This window comes from Podarcis gaigeae, assembly GCF_964106915.1.
Source record: "Podarcis gaigeae genome assembly, chromosome: 5".
Taxonomy (NCBI): domain Eukaryota; kingdom Metazoa; phylum Chordata; class Lepidosauria; order Squamata; family Lacertidae; genus Podarcis; species Podarcis gaigeae.
Genome location: NC_139681.1, coordinates 62,451,411 through 62,474,069, shown reverse-complemented (window position 1 = coordinate 62,474,069; position 22,659 = coordinate 62,451,411). Strand labels below are relative to the sequence as shown.

Sequence of the window (22,659 nt, the reverse complement as noted above, 5' to 3'; positions counted from 1 at the left end):
GCACTTATGCCATTTCCTACACCCCCTCATGCAACTGCCATACCTCCTCTCCCATGGTGGGGCGCAAGTTACCAATCCTATGAAGTAAGTTCCTGGAGACTGTCAGTGATGGCATCGATCACAAAGGAGCCACATCAAGGCATTTGCCCACAAAGAGTTACCTTTTCAGGTGTGTTCTATCGCCGCTGTCAGAGCTTGCTACAGATGAAGTATCATATGAGTGAGTGTCAATGTTATCAATATTTAGAAGGGAAGGATCCTCAAGAACAAATGGCTCTTCTTCATCATCAGTCTAAAAAAGAGACAGAAATAACATAGCTGGCCAACCATGCTATATCCAGCCTTGCAATGCACTAATGTAACTTACAGCAGTACTGCCTGGGGTTGCCAGGCGCCAGTTAGGCATGGTATTAGACAGGGATGAAAGACAGACTTTGCTCAAAGATTGCTGAATAAAATCCTACTGGTGGGTTCAGAAAGGCACACACAGAGAGAAAAGAACACACAATGCCAATTAAACAGCTTTGCCAATTTTTAGAGGAGCTTGGTCCCATTTTCCAAGGTAGTTTAAGAGCAGTGTCACGTTATGATAAATTAGTCTGTGAGCAATTGCACATTTGCATTTTGCTCTTCCAGCATAGTGTGCAAATAAGGGTTTTGTACTACCCTGCTCAACTCACCTCATTTAAAATACTTTCCAGTGTTGGGGGAGTATCAACCTGAGGAATATCAAACTCCTTGTCATCTATCTATATCAAAAAAAGAAACATTTTTAAGCTTCATCATGAAGATGTTGGCTGACCACTTTTGACAGTGAGATGCTTCATGCTCCTAATCACTCTTCCCTGGGTGCTCTTTTCTGAAAATCGGTGCTTTCAAAAGGAAAATTTCAATTGGGAGCTACTGTACACACACACTCCGAAAAATTGGGAATTTGATCAATGTAATGATCTAGGGCTGAACAAAAGTGTAAACCATGTAAATACCAGATATGTGCAACAAAAAACGCACAGATCATAAACACAACATAAAACCCAGGACTTTCTGGTAATGAAAACACCAAAGCCTGAATGTGAGAACCAGAAAAAGGATGACCATGTCCGTCTTTCTCCTCTGCTGCAGCAGGATGGCACTTTAGGAATTGGAACTGCAGTCTCCATTGCTCAAATTGTCAATCCCTGTTTAGCTGCTGTATAAGCACTTCCAAAAGTCTGCATCTGAATGCCCCTAAGAGATGCATAAAGTGGGGTATGAAGGGGTTAAGAGAGCAGCTAGAACAGGGATCACAGACCCTGAGAGACTGCCCAGCTGTCAAACACCTTAGGTCACAATGATGTCAAGTGATTGGATGCTTTGAAGTTCTGAAGTCAGGACTTCAAAGCACCATATGCAGCTGATCCAGGAGGCTTTGGCACTAGAGTCCATCAGCCAATGGACAGTAGAATCAAAACCTGCTTTCCTTTGTCACTGAACAACCAGGAGAGCATTATAAGGCTCCTGATTGTGCTCTGTCAGTTGCATAGCTATCTGTCACATGATTATCAGGTGTGGGGCAAGTGGGTGTGGTTTGGGAGAAACAGCCTTATGGGCCAAGTTTGGCCTGCAGGCCACAGGGTCCCTACTCCTGAGTCGTAATATCTGGGAGTGGAAGAAGGTATAATAATGCATACATCCAGTGCCACCTTCTGGTCCTTTAAGCAATTTATTATTTTGAGAACTGTTTTTAGCTTTGGTTCACTGAAAGCCACTTTGGGAACTGTTATGACTGAAGGAAGTCTGTACTCACAATAATTATTGTTTGTCTGAAAACTCCCCCCCCCCCCGAATGAAAACTCCAAATCCTCAATTCCTATTTGCTTTAAGAGCATTTTAATTAATGTTACAGTCCCCACTTTTCCCCTTTCATTTTAGGATTGTCTGGGACTTATATGGGGGGGGGGGGAGTGTTAATCTTCCAGCACTCAGCCATCTTCATCCACATCAAAATAAGACAACAGAACAACCCACATGATGTAACAAATCTACCCATTCAACTGCAAAAGCAGCCCAAAACATACTAGACACAGCATCTTAGAACAGATAATAGATGACACAGTACAGTAGATGACTTCCAGTCACTCTGCAGTTTGTCTAATACTTTTCAGTGTGTGAAGTAAAGCACTGTAAACTTGATTTCTCATGCTAAAAAAGGACTCTGGCCACAAACCAATGCCTCTTTCCCTATAGTTAGAGGAGATACAAATTGTGTGTGTGTGTGTGTGTGTGTGTGTGTGTGTGTATATTAAGCATGCTTGTGACAAATTTCTGGCAAGCTTCTGAAAGTGTATTCATTTCCGGCACCACATCCCATACTATTCCAGAGTCCCTCTAACTCCAAGAGTGGTTTTTTGGGGAAGCACAAGGAGTCTGAGGAGGCAGGAAAGCCCTGTTTCCCAAGTGGAGTCCTGACTACACTTCTCTGGAACCAACCCACTGCAACTACATGAACAAAACAAGATATTAATGTATGACCCAATCCAAAAATCTGAAGAAATAAAACTCCCATAAAATTATTTTGTGCATGTGTAAAGAGGTTGTTATGCCATGAACTTGAAACTATCACCTGCAACATATTTTTTTTTTTAATCCTGATTAGCTAGCACTACAAAAGCAAAAAGTAGCACATAACAATGTATAATGTATAATGAAGGACAGTAACAATTCATTCTTTAGACAAAAGACAGGCAGCAATGTCTTACCAGCTCACTCTTGGAGTCCAACTCTCTACTCAGTTCAGTCACAGACAGCTTGGGGGAAGAGGTTTCCTGGCACAATGGCTGTTGACTTGATTCATCCGCCACAAAGGGACCTTGATCTTGGTCAAGCTTTTGACTCTCCATCTTCAGTTCATCTTCCATCTTTCCTGTTCCCAGCTGTCAGAAAGCAGCCACTTGATAGGAGGAGGGAAGTTTAAAGTACATCTGCTTCCAGAGCCCAAACACCTGTAACTGATATAGAACGGTTCACATGCCACATTTACAATAGGGATACATGGAAATAATCAGAGAAAACCTGCAGCAGTGGCTATATGCAGACTACAAGTGAAAAGTCATGGCTAAGAACTCCTACTTAAACATGAGGGTGAGATTTCCACACAACTGCTTCACTTTTGTACTAGATTGATATGAAAGTAACAGTAGCTATGTGTTATCCTAAGACAGGCATGCAATGACACCAAGATGTCAGCTATGCAGACTAACACAAACCATACTGATCTCCTCTCCGTGTCTGGATTACAACTCGTACCGTTTAAATTGCAAGCCATATTGGAGGTCCTTGTTAGGGCCAAAAGGCAGAGTATAAATTCTTTTAGAAATATTATTCCCACATACACACTCTAACCATTTCTCTCCAACAGCCGTCAACAGACTGCCACCATTAGATCATAGAATCAGAGTTAGAAGGGACCATAAGGTTCATCTAGTCCAACCCCCTGCAATGCAGGAATATTTCACCCAATGTGGGGCTCCAACCCACAGCCCTGAGATACAGTCTCATGCCCTACCACCGACTGAGCTATCCCAGATGCTGCCCTACATCCCCCCCAAGCTAGAAGGTGCCTACAACGGAAACTCTGGGACCTCACATCGAACATATGACTTCCTCGCCTCATCATTGGCTTCCAAGTTCAATGACGGCTCAGAAGCCTGCCATTAAATCAGGAACGTCGGCCGTCCAGATGTTTTCCCGACTACAGATCCTATCATCTCAGACCGGCATCAGCCACCTGACTGGGGCTGACAGGAGTTGGGAGAGTCCAGAAACAGTCACAGGTTCTCAATCCCTGCTTTTGGCGTACAACCACCCAAGCCTCCTCCTAAGGAAGCCTGAGGTTGTGTCATTTGCAGCAGTCAGTGTAAGAGCTTGGCCGCTTCTCTTTTTTTAAAAAAAATAATATTTATTCAGATTTTAAAGGTTACAAAGAGAAAAGAGAAAAAAGAAAAAAACAGAAAAACAGAAAAAATACAAACAATACAAAAAAAAAGACAGATCAAACCTTTACATAACTTTCTTTCCTTTGCTTATTTCCTTGACCTCCTCACACCTCCCTTTTTTGTATTCTAGTTCAATTAAATATTTCAGCAAATCCTTTCCAGCTTTGTTTTTATCCTAATAATTTATCTTAATATAGTGTAATTTTACATTCTCATCTTTCACCAATTAACAATCCATTTTTACTTAATCCTTTATATCATTTCTGCTAGAGCCACATTATTTCATTCCAACATCCTTCTAACATTCCTTAATTTTACAATGTTTCTGTAGATAAACTTTGAATTTCTTCCAATCTTCTTCCACCAACTCTTCACCTTGGTCTCGGATTCTGCCAGTCATTTCCGCCAGTTCCATATAGTCCATCACCTTCATCTGCCATTCTTCCCGGGTGGGTAGATCTTGTGTCTTCCAGTACTTTGCAATAAGTATTCTTGCTGCTGTTGTAGCATACAGTGGTGCCTCACAAGACGAAATTAATTCATTCCGCGAGTCTCTTCGTCTTGCGGTTTTTTTGTCTTGCGAGGCACCCCTATTAGCGGCTTAGCGGCTTAGCGCTATTAGCGGCTTAGTGGCTTAGCGGCTATTAGCGGCTTAGAAAAAGGGGGGAAAGCGAAAAAACTTGCAAGACTCGCAAGACGTTTTCGTCTTGTGAAGCAAGCCCATAGGGAAATTCGTCTTGCGAAGCGCCTCAAAAACGGAAAACCCTTTTGTCTAGCGGGTTTTTCGTCTTGCGAGGCATTCGTCTTGCGGGGCACCACCGTACATAAAAAAAGTTCTATCCTTCTTTGACACCAATTGGCCGACCATGCCCAGGAGAAAGGCCTCTGGTTTCTTCAGGAAGGTATATTTAAAGGCACCCGAGAGCCCCACGGAGGCATGTTCAGTCACCCACCCGAAGGTGCCAGTTCTGGGAGCAAAGCCCCACAGCAGCCACCCCACAGGCTGGGAGAGAGGGATTTCCGGGGATTCCCTTCCCCGCCCCACAAAACCCAGGCGCCCTCCTCTACGACGCCGCAGCACAGAGCAGGATCGGGCCATGTTAGAAGCGGCAGGCATCGCCATGCCCAGGGACGGGGGTGCGGGGCGAGTCTGCCTCAAGGGCTGAGGCCCACACAAGGCCAGCCAAGCCGCCTGCTGCCGCTCCGCTGGGAAACTGGGAGGCGCCCGCCCTCGACCCCCCCCCCGACTTCTGAGCCAGCGAGGCAAAGGAACAAGGCTCACCAGCCCACATCTTCGGGGGCGCCCTCGAAACGCCAGCCATTCCGCACCCGCCGCCGCCGCCGCCGCCACTTATTTCCGCCCGGCCCAAGCGCAGCTTCTCCGCCCGGCGTCTGCTTTAAAGGGGACGCCCAAGCTCTGGCCAAGCGGGCCTTCGATCTCGCAGCGCCCCCTTCTGGCGCCGAAGAGAGATGCATCCGAGAGCGTAAATTCGCGGCTGCTGGCTGTTGTGGTTTTTAATTCAATACGATTTAAGGATTTAAGGACGCGTTTAAACTGCTGCTCCGAGGTTCAACAACCTCAAATATTAAATGGAGCGGGGGGCGGGGGCAGTTCATGTAACAGTGCATTATTAACAGTTCCTGATTCAATAGGTTCTGATAGAGCGGCACGTTGGATCCGTTAGATAAAGGCGAGGGTGAGTGGGGCTTTAGCCTGTAATCTGAGTAAATTAGATAAAAAGGATTTCCCTAATTGACAGCTCATTTGCATATGCATAATAGATATGCCTCCTCTAACGGCAACTCATCCTCATCTAAAAACAAATAAGAGGAGGATGCTGCATAAGGGTATTTTACGCCATTTATGATAGGGGGCTAATAGTTGCCAATAGGTAATAGTTGCAGAAGTGCAGAAGTGCTGAAGGTCAGTGGTAGAGCATTTGCTTTGCATGTAGAAGGTCCAACAACAACAACAACAATTTATTTATACCCCGCCCATCTGGCTGGGTTTCCCCAGCCACTCTGGGCGGCTTCCAACAGAATATTAGGTTCAGTCCTGGCCATCTCCAAGTAGGACTGAAAAACAGACCCATCTGAAACCCAGAAGAGCCACTATCAATGTAAACAATACCAAGCTCGATGGACCACTGATTTAACTCAGTTATCAGGCAGTCTATCCGTGGTGGCTAATGCCCCCAGAGATTAAGGGGGTGGAAAACAGGAAGGAATTCTAGTTTTGTCACAGTCCTCCACCCTGATCAAGTCTACGAACTTCCATTCTTTTGCACAGCATATGACCGGAGCTTATTTTTGCTGACAAATCGAGAGAACAGAGGGCCCAGGGCATGGTTGGTTGGTTGGTTGGTTGGTTGCAGGGCGGGGTGGGTGGGTGTTGCTGGGTCAAATTAGCCATACTGATTTGTATGCTGATGGGAGGGGTTAGAGTTTAGAACAGCACTGATGCTTCAGCAATGAGGCAACTCAAGCTGAGAGTTTATACAAGAGCTAAAGCTCCATTCCTTCCTTCCTGCCTCCAAGTCAGGCCCTGATCCAGGAATGTGCTTCTACCCACTTCCCCTTCTTCTCAAGTAGCCTCCCATGCAGCTAGCTGATATTCAGGCATCCCAGACAGCTGGTCCTGGGACAAGAATGTCAAGATACAGCAGCTGAATGCTCACATTGTTATGGATACTAACCATGTGTGTGGCTGGTGATATTGCTCCATTTTGTGCTTTCTGGAGTGGCGTTTTCTTCCCTACACCTTTTATGTTAGGAGTGTACAAGACACCAATTAAGATACTGAGATACACCTTAGTATGTTACATTCTAAGGAGTGTGCATGGTATCAGCTAAGGTAAAGGTACTTAAAAAAAGGTAAAGGACCCCTGACAGTTAAGTCCAGTCGTGAACAACTCTGGGGTTGCAGCGCTCATCTCGCTTTACTGACTGAGGGAGCTGACGTTTGTCCGCAGACAGTTTTTCCAGGTCATGTGGCCAGCATGACTTAAGCCACTTCTGGCGAAATCAGAGCAGCACATGGAAACAGCGTTTACCTTCCCGCCAGAGCGGTACCTATTTATCTACTTGCACTTTGATGTGCTTTTGAACTGCTAGGTTGGCAGGAGGTGGGACTGAGCAATGGGAGCTCACCCCATCGCGGGATTCGAACCGCCGACCTTCCGATCAGCAAGCCCTAGGCTCAGTGGTTTAGACCACAGCACCACCCGCACTAACTAGGGGCCAATTAACTGGAATTAAATCCCATTGAACTCATTGAGTCTTATTTGGTAGTAGGATTATGCAATGTCAGTTATGATGGCTCATCCTGGTTGGACTGTTGTTCTTTCCATTTGGAGACCTCTATGGTGAGAGTAAAAGTAAAGAACCCCTAGATGGTTAAATCCAGATGAAGGTGACTATGGAGTGTGGTGCTCATCTCACTTCAGGCCGAGGGAGCCGGTGTTTGTCCGCAGACAGCTTTCCAAGTCATGTGGCCAGCATGACTAAACCACTTCTGGGGCAACAGGACACCATGACAAGTGCCAGAGTGCACAGAAATGCCGTTTACCTTCTCACCACAGTGGTACCTATTTTTCTACTTGCACTGGTATGCTTTCGAACTGCTAGGTTGGCAGAAGCTGGGACAGAGCAAAAAGAGCTCACCCCTCTGTGCAGATTCGAACAGCAGACCTTCCAATCGGCAAGCCCAGGAGGCTCAGTGGTTTAGACCACAGCGTTATCTGCTCCCTGCCTAGTGGTGGACCTCCTTTGCACAAAGGAATCCTCATGGTTTCTTTGCCATGAAGCATCTCATGACTTTCTGTTAAGGCCAGCTAGCAGAGCCCTAAATTGTGGATGTGGAAAAGAAAAACAAATCTGTAATTACTTGAATTTCTTTATTAAAACAGTAATCAGGTGCAAGTATTCTCAAAGAGAAAAGCAATGCCAGAAAATGCATGAGTCACTGATAATAATAGCCACAAGAAGCAAATGTGCGTTTAGTGGTTTCCCAGTCTCACAAAAAGTCACACTTCCAATCCGGCAAGTACTGCATGAGCCACCATATCAGAATTCAACACAGCCACTGTAAATTCACATGTTGATAAATCGTTCAGTCCCTGCCAAGCTTAGAAAATTGATTCCAGTGACAAAACCAACACTGTGCAAGATCAATCATAACATTTCTGTTGTGAAAGTTTACAGTTTCTTCAGCAAGTTTACAGTTTTGCTCATTCACATATATCCAAAGGGTTTGCAGAACTGTTATATCAGCTCTGTTCTGTTTGGAAAGCCTTTAATCCAGGGTTCAATCAGAGACAGACCTGACCCAAGACATTTTGCTGCCTCTGGCACAGGACAAGATGATGTAACCATGTACAAAAGCTGACTAGACTGACAATTGTACATGACAACAGGATAGTATTCCCCAGCGCACCTGAGTACACCTTACTAGGTACATGACAAACCTGTGTGACACACATCATCAGCATGGTAGAAGATAAATCTATCAGTGGCTACAGATTATGATGTTTGCATATTGCCTGTAGGATCAGAGACATCATAGCTCAGAGTGCCCATTCTAGGGGAACAACTGCAGCAGAAAGCTATTGTTCTCTTACCCAGCTTTTGAGCTTTCCATAGACACATATGGGGAACAGGATGCAGGGTTAAATAAGCCTTTGATCTGATATTGAATGAGATAAGCCCAGCAAAGCTCTCCTACTGTCCATATCCTCATATATGCTGTCTTGCATAGTATTAAGCTGATAGTCAGATTTGTAACCAGGCTTTCCTAAACATCTGTAATTCTTTTCATAGACTACTCCAACCTGAAACACATTGCTGCTGCTTATGGCAATATGTAGCCATTTAATTTTTTACACTTATATTAGAGAAAACTTGTCTGTAACATTACTCATCAGCTCCAAATGATAGTGAGAAAGCCAGTTCCAGAAAGCATCAATTGGTGAATTAATCTAGGAAGAAAGCATGAGAGGAAATTAGCATAAGAAGAAAGCAGACCCTGGAAGAACATCAAAGGAGGGATATCTGCCTGATATTTACACTGTGAAATTGCTTCAGCCTTTTGGATCAGTATAAAATTAAACACTCTTTCAATTTTTCTGGGTTGTTTTTTTTTTAACCATCTAAGCCTAGTACTATGATAGCCCAAAATATATCATAAGAATGGTTTTCTCAAGCATACTGGGAGGAGAGAAAGTGACATTTCCTAAGCGATGGAGCCTAGTCCCTTAGACTTTGCTGCAACTCAGCATTCACAGTTTTACCAAGAAATTTGACAACACAAGCCTCATTTATCTACATAAACCCAGAAGATGCCCCTTCTGGGATGAGTAATATCAGTGACAAAATCTAAAGTAGAGCAGTGGCAAAAATCCAATTTGAGAGATTGCTTACCTTCTTGTGCAAGGATAATTTTTAAACTATATAAATGGTATTACCTATATGCCACTGAGTACAGCCAAATACCTGCTTCTTCCTCCTCCTCCTCCTCTTCTTCCCCATCTTCTGCTTCCTCTCCCTCAATGGCAGTACTCACTTCTTTAGGAATCGCTTCATCCTGGATCTAGTATCAAAGCATACAAGGGTGTTGGTTGCAGACTATTTTAGAAAAACTACATTTTAATGAAGACGGACGCAGGTGGCACTGTGGGTTAAAGCCTCAGCGCCTAGGACTTGCCGATCGAAAGGTCGGCGGTTCGAATCCCTGCGGCGGGGTGCGCTCCCGCTGCTCGGTCCCAGCGCCTGCCAACCTAGCAGTTCGAAAGCACCCCCAGGTGCAAGTAGATAAATAGGGACCACTTACCAGCGGGAAGGTAAACGGCGTTTCCGTGTGCGGCTCTGGCTCGCCAGAGCAGCGATGTCACGCTGGCCACGTGACCCGGAAGTGTCTCCGGACAGCGCTGGCCCCTGGCCTCTTAAGTGAGATGGGCGCACAACCCCAGAGTCTGTCAAGACTGGCCCGTACGGGCAGGGGTACCTTTACCTTTACCTTTTAGTGTTATGTAATAGACAATGGTTATTTTTAGTAATAGGATTTTTTTGTTTCGTTGGTGGTGTGTTTTGTCCATTTTTCCAAAATGTGATCTATTAGTATTTTTTTACAGTTTTTATCTCTGGAGCTGGTTTTTATTAACAAATGGTTACAATCTGATGGATAATGAATGTGTTGTTGAATTCATGAATACTAAGGAGCTGAGGGAAGAAGCTGCACATGCTCTGTTAGTAGAGGATGATCAGAGGACGAGACACATAACATTCTCCACAGGTGCCAGAGATTCCTGCAGCCTCTGAAACCCATAACGTTTATGCATACAGAGCCATCTATGCCATAACCCAGATGATCAGCAGTGACTTGGACACATACTTAGAAGGGGAAGGGTCCCTGTGGAACCCGGCAGCTAGACTGGTGACTGGGAGCGGCTGCCAAGAGCACATAACACCGGTCTTGAAAGACCCGGCTCCCAGTACGTTTCCAAGCACAATTCAAAGTGTTGGTGCTGACCTTTAAAGCCCTAAACAGCCTTGGTCCAGTATACCTGAAGAAGCGTCTCCACCCCCATTGTTCTGCCCAGACACTGAGGTCCAGTGCCAAGGGCCTTCTGGCGGTTCTCTCACTGCGAGAAGCCAAGTTACAGGGAACCAGGCAGAGGGCCTTCTTGGTAGTGGCGCCCGCCCTGTGGAACGCCCTCCCACCAGATGTCAAAGAGAACAACTACCAGACTTTTAGAAGACATCTGAAGGCAGCCCTGTTTAGGGAAGCTTTTAATGTTTGATGCATTACTGTATTTTAATATTTTGTTGGAAGCCGCCCAGAGTGGCTGGGAAAGCCCAGCCAGATGGGCAGGGTATAAATTATTATTATTATTATTATTATTATTATTATTATTATTATTCCTATCAGATGTCAAGACCATAAGAAATGGAACTCTGAACTCAGTATCCTTGAGCCAGGACTCTCAGGCCCAGTGCTGGACCCCACCAGGGAATCAAAACCTTCTCCCTTCCTCTGCTAAACACCAAAAGGCAAAACACTTGACAAAATAGGATAGGATGGCAGGCTCTAGGCCATAGGGTCACTCCTTTCAGAATCTCCATTCTCCAGCAAGTGGAAACTGGGTATCTATTTGAAGGACATGACTACTCTCACTTTTTTATTCAGTTTCTTTCCCTTCAAGTAGACACACACTAGGCAACATTAAAACTGAGATAACAATGGAAGCAGAGTTACGTCCCAGTCATGGTTCACTATCGGTAGAATTCTACACGGAATTTGGAAACAAGGACCTAGGAACATCAGCTGATAACAACAGTTGATGGACCAGCTAAGAGGCAGCAAACATTAGGAGAAACCTCTTAACAGTACAAACAGTTCAACAATAGTCAACCTTGAGGAGTGGTGGTCTCTCCCTTGTTAGAGGTGTTCAAGCAGACAGCCACTTGCAGAGGAGGCTTTGCTCTGGATTTCTTGCATTAAAGGTAAAGGGACCCCTGACGATTAGGTCCAGTTGTGACCGACTCTGGGGTTGCGGCGCTCATCTCGCTTTATTGGCCAAGGGAGCTGGCGTACAGCTTCCGGGTCATGTGGCCAGCATGACTAAGCCACTTCTGGCGAACCAGAGAAGCGCACGGAAACGCCGTTTACCTTCCCGCCGGAGCAGTACCTATTTATCTACTTGCACTTTGACGTGCTTTCGAACTGCTAGGTGGGCAGGAGATGGGACTGAGCAAAGGGAGCTCACCCTGTGGCGGGGATTCAAATAAGCAGGGCTTTAAACTAGATGGCCCACAACCCCCCTGCCCACAACCCTAATCAAAGACACAACTTAAAAGAAATTTAAACGAAATCGAAGAGGTTAGATTACCACCACTCTATCTGCTCCATGATCCAAGACCTTCTTTTCTGCCTCTAGCTGCTCCTGAATTGTTTTCTGTAGCAATGGTGCATTTGCTCCTCTTACAACTGCTACCAACTCTCCCCCCTGACAGAAAATAGAAAATAATTGCCAATGTAGTTTACAAACGTAATTTGCGTCAACACAAGCATTAATATTACCAGTGGTGGAGTCTGGGTCTTCTTTTCCTGCCAACAAATGCTATGCTGCTACAAAGACAGCAAAAAATATATTAGATTTTAAGCATGGACTGATTTCCAACCTCTCCTGTTGTTAGTTGAAGACCCAGAATCACAGAACAAGAGGAAGGAGAGGATTGAAGAATGGGATGCCTCACAGGTAACAAGGGTTGCAAGGCTGAACCATTTCATTGGTTTGATCAATGAGCAGAACCTTGTTTTAACTGGCTAGAAAGTGGTCCCAAGTAATGAGGCAGATTAGAAAGAATAATTATTTTTAATATAAACACTTGTAAAAACTGAAGAAGTCAAGCACTATCTTAAAAGAGGTATTCTCCTTATCTCTGCAATGTTAAAAAAAACAAAGAGGAGATGCTTCTTCCTTCAGAAACAATGTTTTAGGCACATGCAAATGTATGCAAATTTAATTCCTTAACTGGTTGGCAAACTTGTAAGATTGATTTGGGCTGCAATCCTAAACCCACTTACCTAGAAGTAAGCCTCATTGAAATCAGTGGGACTTACTTCTGAGTAGACATGTATATTATTGCACCATAAAATAATTTACCCAGAGATAATTTATTGCCCCCAATCCATTAAAGTCAAGTTATTTGACTTCCACACTACTTGGGGTAAATGTTTTAGCTGACTCATCCTATTAATTTGTAGTACGACCCGTTCCACAGGAAGCAAGCATATCATCCTCTTCCACTTCCAGTGTTTAGGTTGTGAGTGGCATTGCTTACATAACCAAAGGAACAACACTCCCACACAGGAAGGAGACTCGAGAAACTGTCTGAAGAAGTACAAGAACTATTTGGGGGGGAACCCTGCAGAGTGGGCCAATTGTGATAATTGGCCATGGAATGCTGTCTGACTGCAGCATGATAAGAACACTGGGATGAGGAAGAGAAATGGAGTAGTTGTAATCTTGAACGGGGAACACTCCACACCACAAATTGTTTTGAAGGTCCTATGTGTTCCCTCAACTTTCCAGGAGCTACATACTCTGAGCAATGTTCTTCTGACAGAGTTTCCTGTGCATAGCAGCCACCTAGCAGAGCAGTACCACAAGGCCAACCTGTTTCGGGCTCGTCCACACTTCTGCATTGTAGGCAAGGATCAGAGCAGTTTTGCTTTGCCCCGCTTTTTAGCAATGAATCAGAAGGAATGGCAAACTGCAGAAAACCTGTTTGCTATTTGCACCAACAAATGGAGGAGTGGATAATTGCTAAGTGTGCTAATCTCTCTTGAAGGCTTTCCCCTCTTTACCCTAAGATGCCTAATTTATTCAAACACTACTAATTACATTCTTAATATTTATAGCATCCTAATCTCTGTCTTGTTTAATCTTACGGTCAGAGGCATATACATTTATATAAGCTACGTAAGTTACGACTACTGTGGAAAGTATTTTAGGTTACCGTATGCATAGAGAATGAGGGGAAATACAAACTAGGGTAATATCTGAAATATAAAAATACGATTCCCAGCAACAACATATATCTCCAGCTGCCAGCAAGTTCAAATTCATTGATATGAGCAAAAACACATGTTTAATACATAATACACACCAGAGCATAGTGGAGCAAGTTTAAAGTCAAACAGGTTTAAAAGACATCTCAGGTTTCAAATGTACCAACTTACAGCATAAAACAGAAACGTAGGTTCACATTTTCCACGATATTTCTCTAGGGCATCAACTGAATCTACTTCAGCCTAAATAAAAAGTAAACAAGCAAACAATTTACTAAGAGCATTTATGTTGTGAACCACCCTGAGATCTGTGTAAAACGGGCAGTATTGTATACAAATTTAATAAGTAAAATAATAATAATAATAATAATAGGGCAAATGTTCACAACTACAGAAGCACCCTTTGGGTAGGCCAGAAAAACATCTAGAGCAGAATTGCTCTAGAACCTGGTGCATCCCAGTTATTGTTGGACTGCAACACACATGAGAGCCACTGTGTGGTGTAGTGGTGAAGAGCGGTAGTCTCGTAATCTGGGGAACCGGGTTCGCGTCTCTGCTCCTCCACATGCAGCTGCTGAGTGACCTTGGGCTAGTCACACTTCTCTGAAGTCTCTCAGCCCCACTCACCTCACAGAGTGTTTGTTGTGGGGGAGGAAGGGAAAGGAGAATGTTAGCCACTTTGAGACTCCTTAAAGGGAATGAAAGGCGGGATATCAAATCCAAACTACTACTACTACTCCTCTTCTTCTTCTTCTTCTTCTTCTTCTTCTTCTTCTTCTTCTTCTACATCATCCCTGACCATTTGCCACACTGACAGGAATGATAGGGGCTGGAGTCCAACAATATCTGGAGGGCCCTCGGTTCCCTATACCTGATTGGATAAACACCTATTCAGATGCACATTTAGCTCTGCCGCCATAGCCCTGTGATTTCTCTGGCCTCTGCAAACAGCTACAGCAGAGAGCCTTGTATTTCTGTTTGGGAAGGCTCCCTCAGCCAAATGAGAACCTTGGAAGATTGGGGCTTGAGCGGAGTGGCAGGGTTAAAGTTGCATCCCCATATCCCTGCTCTACCCATGGTCCTCTTCAAGCCATAATTAATGCCTGAAGACTTGTGTCATGACAATGGATTTCAGAGATCTCTAACCATAATGTTTCCTAATTAGCCAGAGCAGGGGAGAGGAGCTCACAGGAAGGGGAGGCTGTGTTTTGTGAGGGAGAGTGTGGAGTATCTCCGTCCACTGCCAACTTTGCTCCCACCCATTGTGGTCTTGCTCTGCCGACTGCTGGACCTGCTACGCCTGGAAGATTAGGCACAAGGAAATGCAGCCCCAGGACTGAAAAACTGTTCCTTACCTTAGTGTATAGAACTGCAGCTTTATTTAGCCCACTGAAGCAAGATGAATTGCCTGTTTTATCTGCTTGCCTCATAGGCATTTATCTTTGCCAACTATTCTCGATGGATCCATCCATATGATTTTCCCACCATCCCTGAGCACTGGCTATGCTAATGGGGGCTGATGGGAGTTGGAGTCTCACAATGTCCTACTATATAAATTTGAATCCGTCTCTTACCACAGCAAAATGAAGGAGGTCATCACCAAATTCATTCCTGATTTTCCTGAAGAGGTTTACTACTGCTTTACATGGTCCACACCAGCCTTGATAAACATCTACCACTACAAAGAGATTAAGCTAACTTAGCAAATCATGGCATTTCAGAACCTACAAAGTTAAGTTCAGCACATGCAAATGAAATTAGTTAACTATCACTACTTGTGTATCCCTGATCACTGGCCATGCTAGCTGGGGGTGATGGGAGTTGTAGTCCAAAACATTTGGAAGAAATGGGTTTGGGTGAAAGGTGGTACATCAACAACAGGAACACTCATTCCTTTTCTACTGTCAAGTATTTATATCTATCTCTCAATATAAAAATCAATGTAAGGCTGTCATCATGCAGCCCTTATTGTAATGACTTATTACATGTAATGTCTTATTAGAATCCTGGATTTGCATGGAGTCAGAGTTGGGGAGGGGAGCAAGAAAGAAGGAGGGTTGTACAACAACAGAGGCTGTGGCATGGGATCTAGAAGGAAAGGACACTGAAAACAAAAAGTATGGTAGTATTCAGAAGGGAAATGTTTGGGGGGTTTTAAGTGTGAGAAGGGAGAAATCACAAACATGAATACTACACAGAAGTTAACATCAAAAAGCTAACACAACAGAACCTTACCAAACTCCCTTCTTGCTGTACTGAAAACTTGTTTTAAACCACCACTTTTTTCTCGGTGTTGCCCCCCATTTGCTCTACTCAAACCTCTGCCATTTTTTAAAGTCACAATCTTCCTCCCACTGTCACACTCTGCTTGCTCTACTCAAACATCTGTTGTTTAAAATCACATTTCCTTTCATAGTTCTTCTCTTCTTGCTGTATACAAACTTTCCCCTCTTACTTTATTCAGCTGCTTTGTGTTTGAAAAGGTTCAGAGGCCTGAAATATTCCATAGTACTTTCACATAATGTATCTAAATCCTAGTATTATATGTCATTTTCTGTGTAGTGATATAAAAGAGAACCGCCCATCAATTGAATTGAACCTTCTCAAATGAAGTCAAGCTAACTGACAGGTTTGCTCTTAGATTCTGCTCGTCTTAAAGATATGGTAACAAAAAGCATCACGGGCTGTGCACGGAAAGGGGGCTGCAGATTAGGATGAAGAAGGAGGCATAAAAATGAGGACAGTCTGTTTGCAAGGGACAGTGCAAACGGAAGAAAAGGGATAATAATGAGATATATGGACAAAGGGGAGACGGCAAAATAAGAGAGGAGGAAACCTAGAAGTGGGGGTTGTTGGCGGGAAAAGAGGAGGAGGGAGAGAAAAAGTGCTGAAGGTGAAAATGGGGGCTGCAAAAAAATGAAGGAGCAGTGGGAATAGTGTTGCAGATGAAAGCAGGGGCAAGAAAGAACCTGAAGAACAGGAGGGGATGGTGGCTTCAGTGTGGAAGGTGAAAAGGATGCTTATTACTTGCAATGTATGGGAGGAAGAAGATACAAGAGGTTACCATGGGAGCGTTGTGTGCAAGGGGGTTGCACAAGAGAATGGAGGCGTGCACATGAGTGGTAAGCTGAAAAGAAGGCTGCAAAGTGGGACTGTAGAATAGAACAGAAGAAGCTTCAGAAATGGGGTTGGGAAGGTGCAAAACAAGCTTAGTAGCTGCAAGAGGTGAAAAGAGAAGTTCTAGGGGATTAATGGGAGAATGGCAAAGGGTTGGTGATCAGAGGCCACAGTATACTAGTACTAGTATTTATGAACAGCAACAGAGAGCCATGCCATATTTACAGCTAAGGTCTTACCAATCAAACCTTTGGAACCCAGCATTTCTTCCCAAAGTTCCTGATTATTAACAACCATCTGTGTGTAAATGAAATATAACTGAGAAAGCTTTCAATAAAGCAATAAAGCCTTTAAGAGCTACCTGAAAGGAGATTTGGTAAATTAGCAAGGGGGCAACTAAGATTTTTGTATCAGAAAGTCAAAGTCACAAGTCAGTTTCATGAAAATACTTTCTTTAGGCAAAATGTATATAGAGAGGAAAATAAAAGACAGCACGATGCTCAAACATGGCATATAAGATTGTGCAATTTGTGCATTTGTTTTCTGTTGCTGCAGAAAAGAGGACTCAAATAAACACATTCAAATTACAAGTCAAGTGATTTTGGCTAAATATTAGGAAAAACATCCAATAGCACAGTAAAACTTTAGGAAGTGGTGACCTCTCAATTATAGGTTTCTAAGCAGAAGCCAGATGACTACTTATCAAGGATGCTGTAACATGGGATTTCCTGTGGGTTGATTAGTGCAAGGAACTGGCAGGACAATGGGGAGGAGGAAGAGGATCCTGATGAGGGGTGTGGCTGGGACTGGGACACACAGGCAAGCAGGGGATGACGAAGGAGAGGTCATAGCTGTCAACTTTTCCATTTTCTTGCGAGGAATCCTATTCGGAATAAGGGAATTTCCCTTAAAAAATGGGAAACATTGACAGCCATGGGAGAGGTTGGTGCAGGAAGTACTCACAGGGTGACAGAGGATGGCGAGGGGATGGGGGGTCAGTGCACAGGAACGAGAACAGCTGGACCCAGAGCCAGAGGGGGCCCTTTCTCTAGGAGCATGGCAGGCTCTGAAGCATAGGGAGCAGTGGGTGGAGCACTCTAGGAGGCTGAGGCAGGCAAAGACCCACAGCTCAGCTCCCTAGCTGGCCATGTGGGGCTCACTACCTCTGGGAGGATGTGTCTGTTTCCTCAGCTAGAATAGGCTTGGAACAGCTGAGGGTCACATGACTGAAGCACAGATGCTGCAATCAGCATTGCAAAGTATAAAAGGGACAACAGAGCTGGGGGGCTGTGTCTGCTCATGTTGTTGGCCCTCAGCTTGGATGTTTCAGGCTCTCTGAAGGATGGTGCCTTCGGTTTGGACTTTGGACATGTGGACTGATGACTTTACATACTGACTTGCCACCAGGTAGGCCAGGAGTTCAGGGCAGTTAGATGACTTCTAAAGTCTTTCCCAACTCTAAGAATCTAATTTTAAGATAGTATTATGCTACCAACACACGGCCCAATGTGGATATTAACATTTTGGTAAATGGAAGTCTGCTTATAAGACATGAATGCTGCAGATCTATTTAAACTCTCATTTTGACTCAAGAAAATCACCACTTTATAGTTCAAATCGGGGGAAATAAATACAGTAAATGGGCAAAAGTACAATGATTCACAAAATGTTTAGGCATACCCCTGCATAACCCCAGAAAAAAGCACTGTTAAAACCCATTTGTGAATAAGTCCCACTAGACTGAGTGGGACTTGCCTCTGAAAAGAAACATGCATAGAATCTCATTGCGTGACTGCAGGCATCCCAGGAAATAATTCTCAAGCAACTCATTTCAGAGTAAATATGTTCTTGCTTCTGTTGTATAGCCCAACATATCAGACCTCAAAACATTTAATTAACAGATGGCTGCACTTTGTTTATGGCAAAGCACTTTGAGGTCAGCCTATAAGTAGCTGACTTAGAGCCACATGGGAGCCGTTCCAGTGAAATCAATATGTCTACTCTAATGTAAGTAGTTAACAGGATTGAAATAATAATCAATTTCTTCTTCTGGCCACTTGATGGCAGGATTTATAGAGATTATATTCCATACGGAGCAATTTATAATAAAGGAATTGCAAACACATTCCCATCTTTTCCTATATGGTTCTTTAACCGTGCTTTATGAATGAAAGATAGGATATGTATTAATATTCATATATTCATGTTCTTACATCCAAAGTGCCACTGAGATCATACATGCTTGTCTCCAGACACCAGATGACTAAACTACACCAGTATGTTTCGTCATAGGGTAATGTCTAACTGTGCTCAAGATGCAAACTCATTTTTTTTCTGGCAACCAGCTGCATACTACCAGTATAATTTGTATTCAAATGGAAGTTTGCAAATTATCTAAAATACTTTCTCACACAGCCTGGAGGAGAAGGGAGCACACTGATGCCAATGGGACTACTTGTAAATAACTATGCATTATAACAACTTTATGATAAAAGATTCATGAAACATAGAATATTAATCCATGCATTTCCAACAAAGTATTTGTTGTGCAGGCTGGACAGATCACATCACTTGTGATATTATTTCCTCAGGCAGCTCCTCAGGGCCAACATTAGAGGTTGACATTATTGGGCACATACTGATGCTTGCAGGACTGCCCATTGCTGGCGCTCAGAGCTTCCTGCTCATGCTGCGTCTCCTTTTTGCCTACCCATCCACCTGTTCTCTCTGTGCATGCAAGCAGTTGACAACAGAGGTCACGGTGCAGCAACTTCCACTTACTTTGAGATCTCCTTCTGGATATTTTGTAGATTGTGCCCAGAGGAAGCAGGCAAACGAATGGGCAATAGCAAGGAGGAGGGAGGCCTATTCCAACAGGTGCCTCTCCTAATTGCATCTCACAAACCCTAGAACTGGTATCGCATCCCTTCCAAATGTAAGCAAGCACATTCCCTTGGCCAACCTGATCCTCATTAAAACCTAGGATAAAAAGGAAAACACACATGCATGTATATTTGGACTAATACTGTGTTTTGATACCCATGCTAGTTTTTGTTGTTGTTGACTTTGGAGACATCTAAATCAACATAGCCAATCTGAAAGGACAATTGATCCTTTTTACCCTAGGTCTTAATGAAGCTAAAGTTAACAGTGTATCTGAAGGAGTGTGCATGCACACAAAAGCTTATACCCAGAACAAACTTAGTTGGTCTCTAAGGTGCTACTGGACAATTTTTTAATTTTTAAATTTATTTCAACTGTGTCAGACCAACACTGCTGCCTACCTGAATCTAAAGTTAACAGAGAAGCTGTGCTTACAAATGAAGGGCTAAACCTGGTTTAGTGTCTGTCTTAGAATATTTGATTTGTATTTTAATTTGTATTTGAAGATTTAAAAATTGAGTCTGTTCCAATTATCATACAGCTCACCCTTCAGTCTTTGGTTCTTATTTTACCTCATTCTGATTAATATAACACCCTGTGTCAGTGACTAGTCCCTGGAAAAGTGCACTGTAGGGATTCGTTTAAATAGGCTCTTACATTTCCTTTCTGATTCATCAAATGATGAAAGCAATTGCATTACTGCTTCTTGTTGCCCTGGGAGACTGGTAAATCCATTTAGAACTCATGCTTTCTATTTTAAATCTGTGCCATTGTAGGAAGGTTTCACTGGCAGAATACAATGCAACATTGCACCCGAATCACCCTCTCTTCCAAACAAGCCAGAAATACCAAACTCTAACAGAATGAAATGCCACATTTGAAACATTAAGCTCACTTACTGACCTGCAAAGCTAATTCTTTCTTCCTGCTGGTCATAGTGCTGCCAAAACAAAAACGCCAAAACATCAGGTCACTGCATAAAACTACTGCCCATCCTGGAGGATCATCATCAAGGTACTTTGCTAATTAAATATAATTTAGGGCTATGAAGCACCAACTATGGCTTTTGCAGCACATGTTTACTTGGAAGTAAGTCTGCATTGTGTCCAGTGGGATTTACTCCCTAGTAAAAGTGTTTAGCATTGCAGCCTTAGTCACTTCCCAGCACTGCCCTAGTAACTCGTGGTGTCATTTCTAATCACATTTGCAGGCCATTCTAATGCATTATGATTACTCAGAGATGAGTCTCACTTGAAAACTCTCGTTTCCTGGTCTTGAAACTCCGAAGGGACTCTATTGCCCCAAGAACTGCAAGGGCTTGATAGGCAGACGGTACCTGATTAGAGGAATTCGGCAATGGCTCCTACGCACCACCGCAGCAGCAGCAGCGTCCCACGTTTCCATAGCAACACGACCAACCAATGGGAGATAGCCCTGTCCGGTGGCAGAGCCGCCGCCAGCTCCCTGGCCGATTTTGCTCCTGGCCCTTCCTGCGCAGGCAGATGGGTTAGTCCTCCTCCTTGCAGAAACTGCCAAGCCCGTCAGGGAGCTTATACGCGAGGATGAACTGAGGAAGAATTGATCTGACAGTTGAGCTGTACCCCTAGGGAAGTGAGGCTTGGCAAATAAAACACCGGCTTTTACATTAAATGCCTTCTTTCCAAGATGGCAGTGATAATAAGGGAACATTGATCAACGTTTCCAACTTTTCCCTGCTAAATATTTCCAACTTCTCGCAAGTCATATTTTGATTACTTAAAAATATATTGCATATTTCTGTGCACACACCTAAGTGTACATGTGACAGATGTGATGGGAGAGAAGTTCTTTCCTTAAGCCTCTTTAAGTCACATATTTATTCATTTATTTCATTTATTAATCACTTCTCATAAGGCAAGCGCAAATCAGTTTAGAATATAACGACATAAAAACAGTTAAAGCAATTGCATTATTGCATATACTGTACAGTGGTACCTCGGATTAAGAACTTAATTCGTTCCGGAGGTCCGTTCTAAACCTGAAACTGTACTTAACCTGAAGCACCACTTTAGCTAATGGGGTTTCCCGCTGCCACCGCACCGCCGTTGTGCGATTTCTGTTCTCATTCTGAAGCAAAGTTCTTAACCCGAGGTGCTATTTCTGGGTTAGCGGAGTCTGTAACCTAACGTGTCTGTAACCTGAAGCGTCTTTAACCTGAGGTACCACTATATATATATATATATATATATATATATATATATATATACACATACACACACACACACACACAGAGAGAGAGAGAGAGAGAGAGAGATGCATGTATAAATACAAAAGCTGTTTTAAAACAACAGCACATTCTAACATTATTCAATACTGTTGTGCTTGTTTGACTCTGGAAACTAATTAAAATGTCAGAAGCTTTGAAAAATAAGGAGGGGAGAATTGGGAGGGGTCCTCTGACCTATCAATATTTTCGTATCAATGCACTTAAGGCTGCAATCCTATATTCACTTACCTGGAGTGAAATCAATATGACTTACCTCTGAGGTGGTATATATAAGTTTGCACTGTAAATGGGTCATGTAGGGGATAAGAATTCAGAAACTTTCAATATTCTATACACATTTCCACTTTAAAGAAATAGCCGGAGCAGTCCAATGAAGGAAGGAAAACTCAGCAATGGATTTCATACCAAACTGTTGACAAGAGGAAATCACACACCCCTATTCTGTGTTCCACTAGTTCAAGGGTAGCCAATGTGGCGCTCTCCAGATGTTGGACTACAACTCTGCTAGCATGGCCAATGATGAGATATGATGAAAGTTGTACTCCTACAACATCAGAAAGGCCTCACATTTATATATGTATAGCACATAGGTAACCATTGTCAGTAGCTGAGCAGCTGTCGATAGCTGACTCTTCAAGTCAGATTTTATAGGCTGTTTTACTGACATCAAAATATGTGAACACAATACTGTTTGTGCCAGCTTCCTTGACTCACATTCTTATTGGCTGGTTCTAGAAAGGCCGGGCAATCTCAGAACCTAGATGTTTATGATAATTAACTCCTCACTGAGGGATAGTATAGTTCCATCTGATCTGAAGGATAACATCCACCCAAGAGTTAAGGAATTT

At 43.5% G+C, this 22,659-nt stretch overlaps 2 protein-coding genes across 10 annotated transcripts in view; both read right to left on the bottom strand.

Annotated features, from left to right (window-relative positions):
• The window catches only part of VPS8 (VPS8 subunit of CORVET complex), a 91,318-nt gene extending 85,926 nt beyond the window's left edge, over nucleotides 1–5,392 (bottom strand). The window contains exons 1-4 of one of the 4 annotated variants that reach the window (XM_083741775.1): nucleotides 5,257–5,392; nucleotides 2,739–2,987; nucleotides 681–749; nucleotides 162–292 (exon numbers count right to left, since the gene is read on the bottom strand). In XM_083741775.1, coding sequence (XP_083597901.1) covers nucleotides 162–292; nucleotides 681–749; nucleotides 2,739–2,897 — 359 coding nt within the window. In that variant the 5' untranslated portion in view covers nucleotides 2,898–2,987; nucleotides 5,257–5,392. The remainder of the gene's footprint in view (nucleotides 1–161; nucleotides 293–680; nucleotides 750–2,738; nucleotides 2,988–5,256) is intronic. The other 3 variants (XM_083741773.1, XM_083741774.1, XM_083741776.1) reach the window with 3 other exon arrangements.
• A 2,464-nt stretch (nucleotides 5,393–7,856) lies between these two features.
• NME9 (NME/NM23 family member 9) lies at nucleotides 7,857–21,271 on the bottom strand. 6 transcript variants are annotated; one of them, XM_083740094.1, is made up of 9 exons: nucleotides 20,882–21,263; nucleotides 20,449–20,485; nucleotides 19,444–19,641; nucleotides 16,902–16,959; nucleotides 15,120–15,223; nucleotides 13,717–13,788; nucleotides 11,861–11,977; nucleotides 9,465–9,561; nucleotides 7,857–8,950 (listed from the first exon to the last, which is right to left on the bottom strand). In XM_083740094.1, exons 4-9 carry the CDS (start codon nucleotides 16,957–16,959, stop codon nucleotides 8,946–8,948), a joined length of 453 nt encoding a protein of 150 aa, XP_083596220.1. In that variant the 5' UTR covers nucleotides 19,444–19,641; nucleotides 20,449–20,485; nucleotides 20,882–21,263; the 3' UTR covers nucleotides 7,857–8,945. The 6 variants fall into 6 exon arrangements, with proteins under 6 accessions (XP_083596220.1, XP_083596216.1, XP_083596219.1 ...); XM_083740090.1 differs by lacking the exon at nucleotides 19,444–19,641 and having other exon boundaries at nucleotides 20,882–21,267; XM_083740093.1 differs by lacking the exon at nucleotides 19,444–19,641 and having other exon boundaries at nucleotides 20,797–21,264.
• Between the last annotated feature and the right edge of the window lie 1,388 nt (nucleotides 21,272–22,659).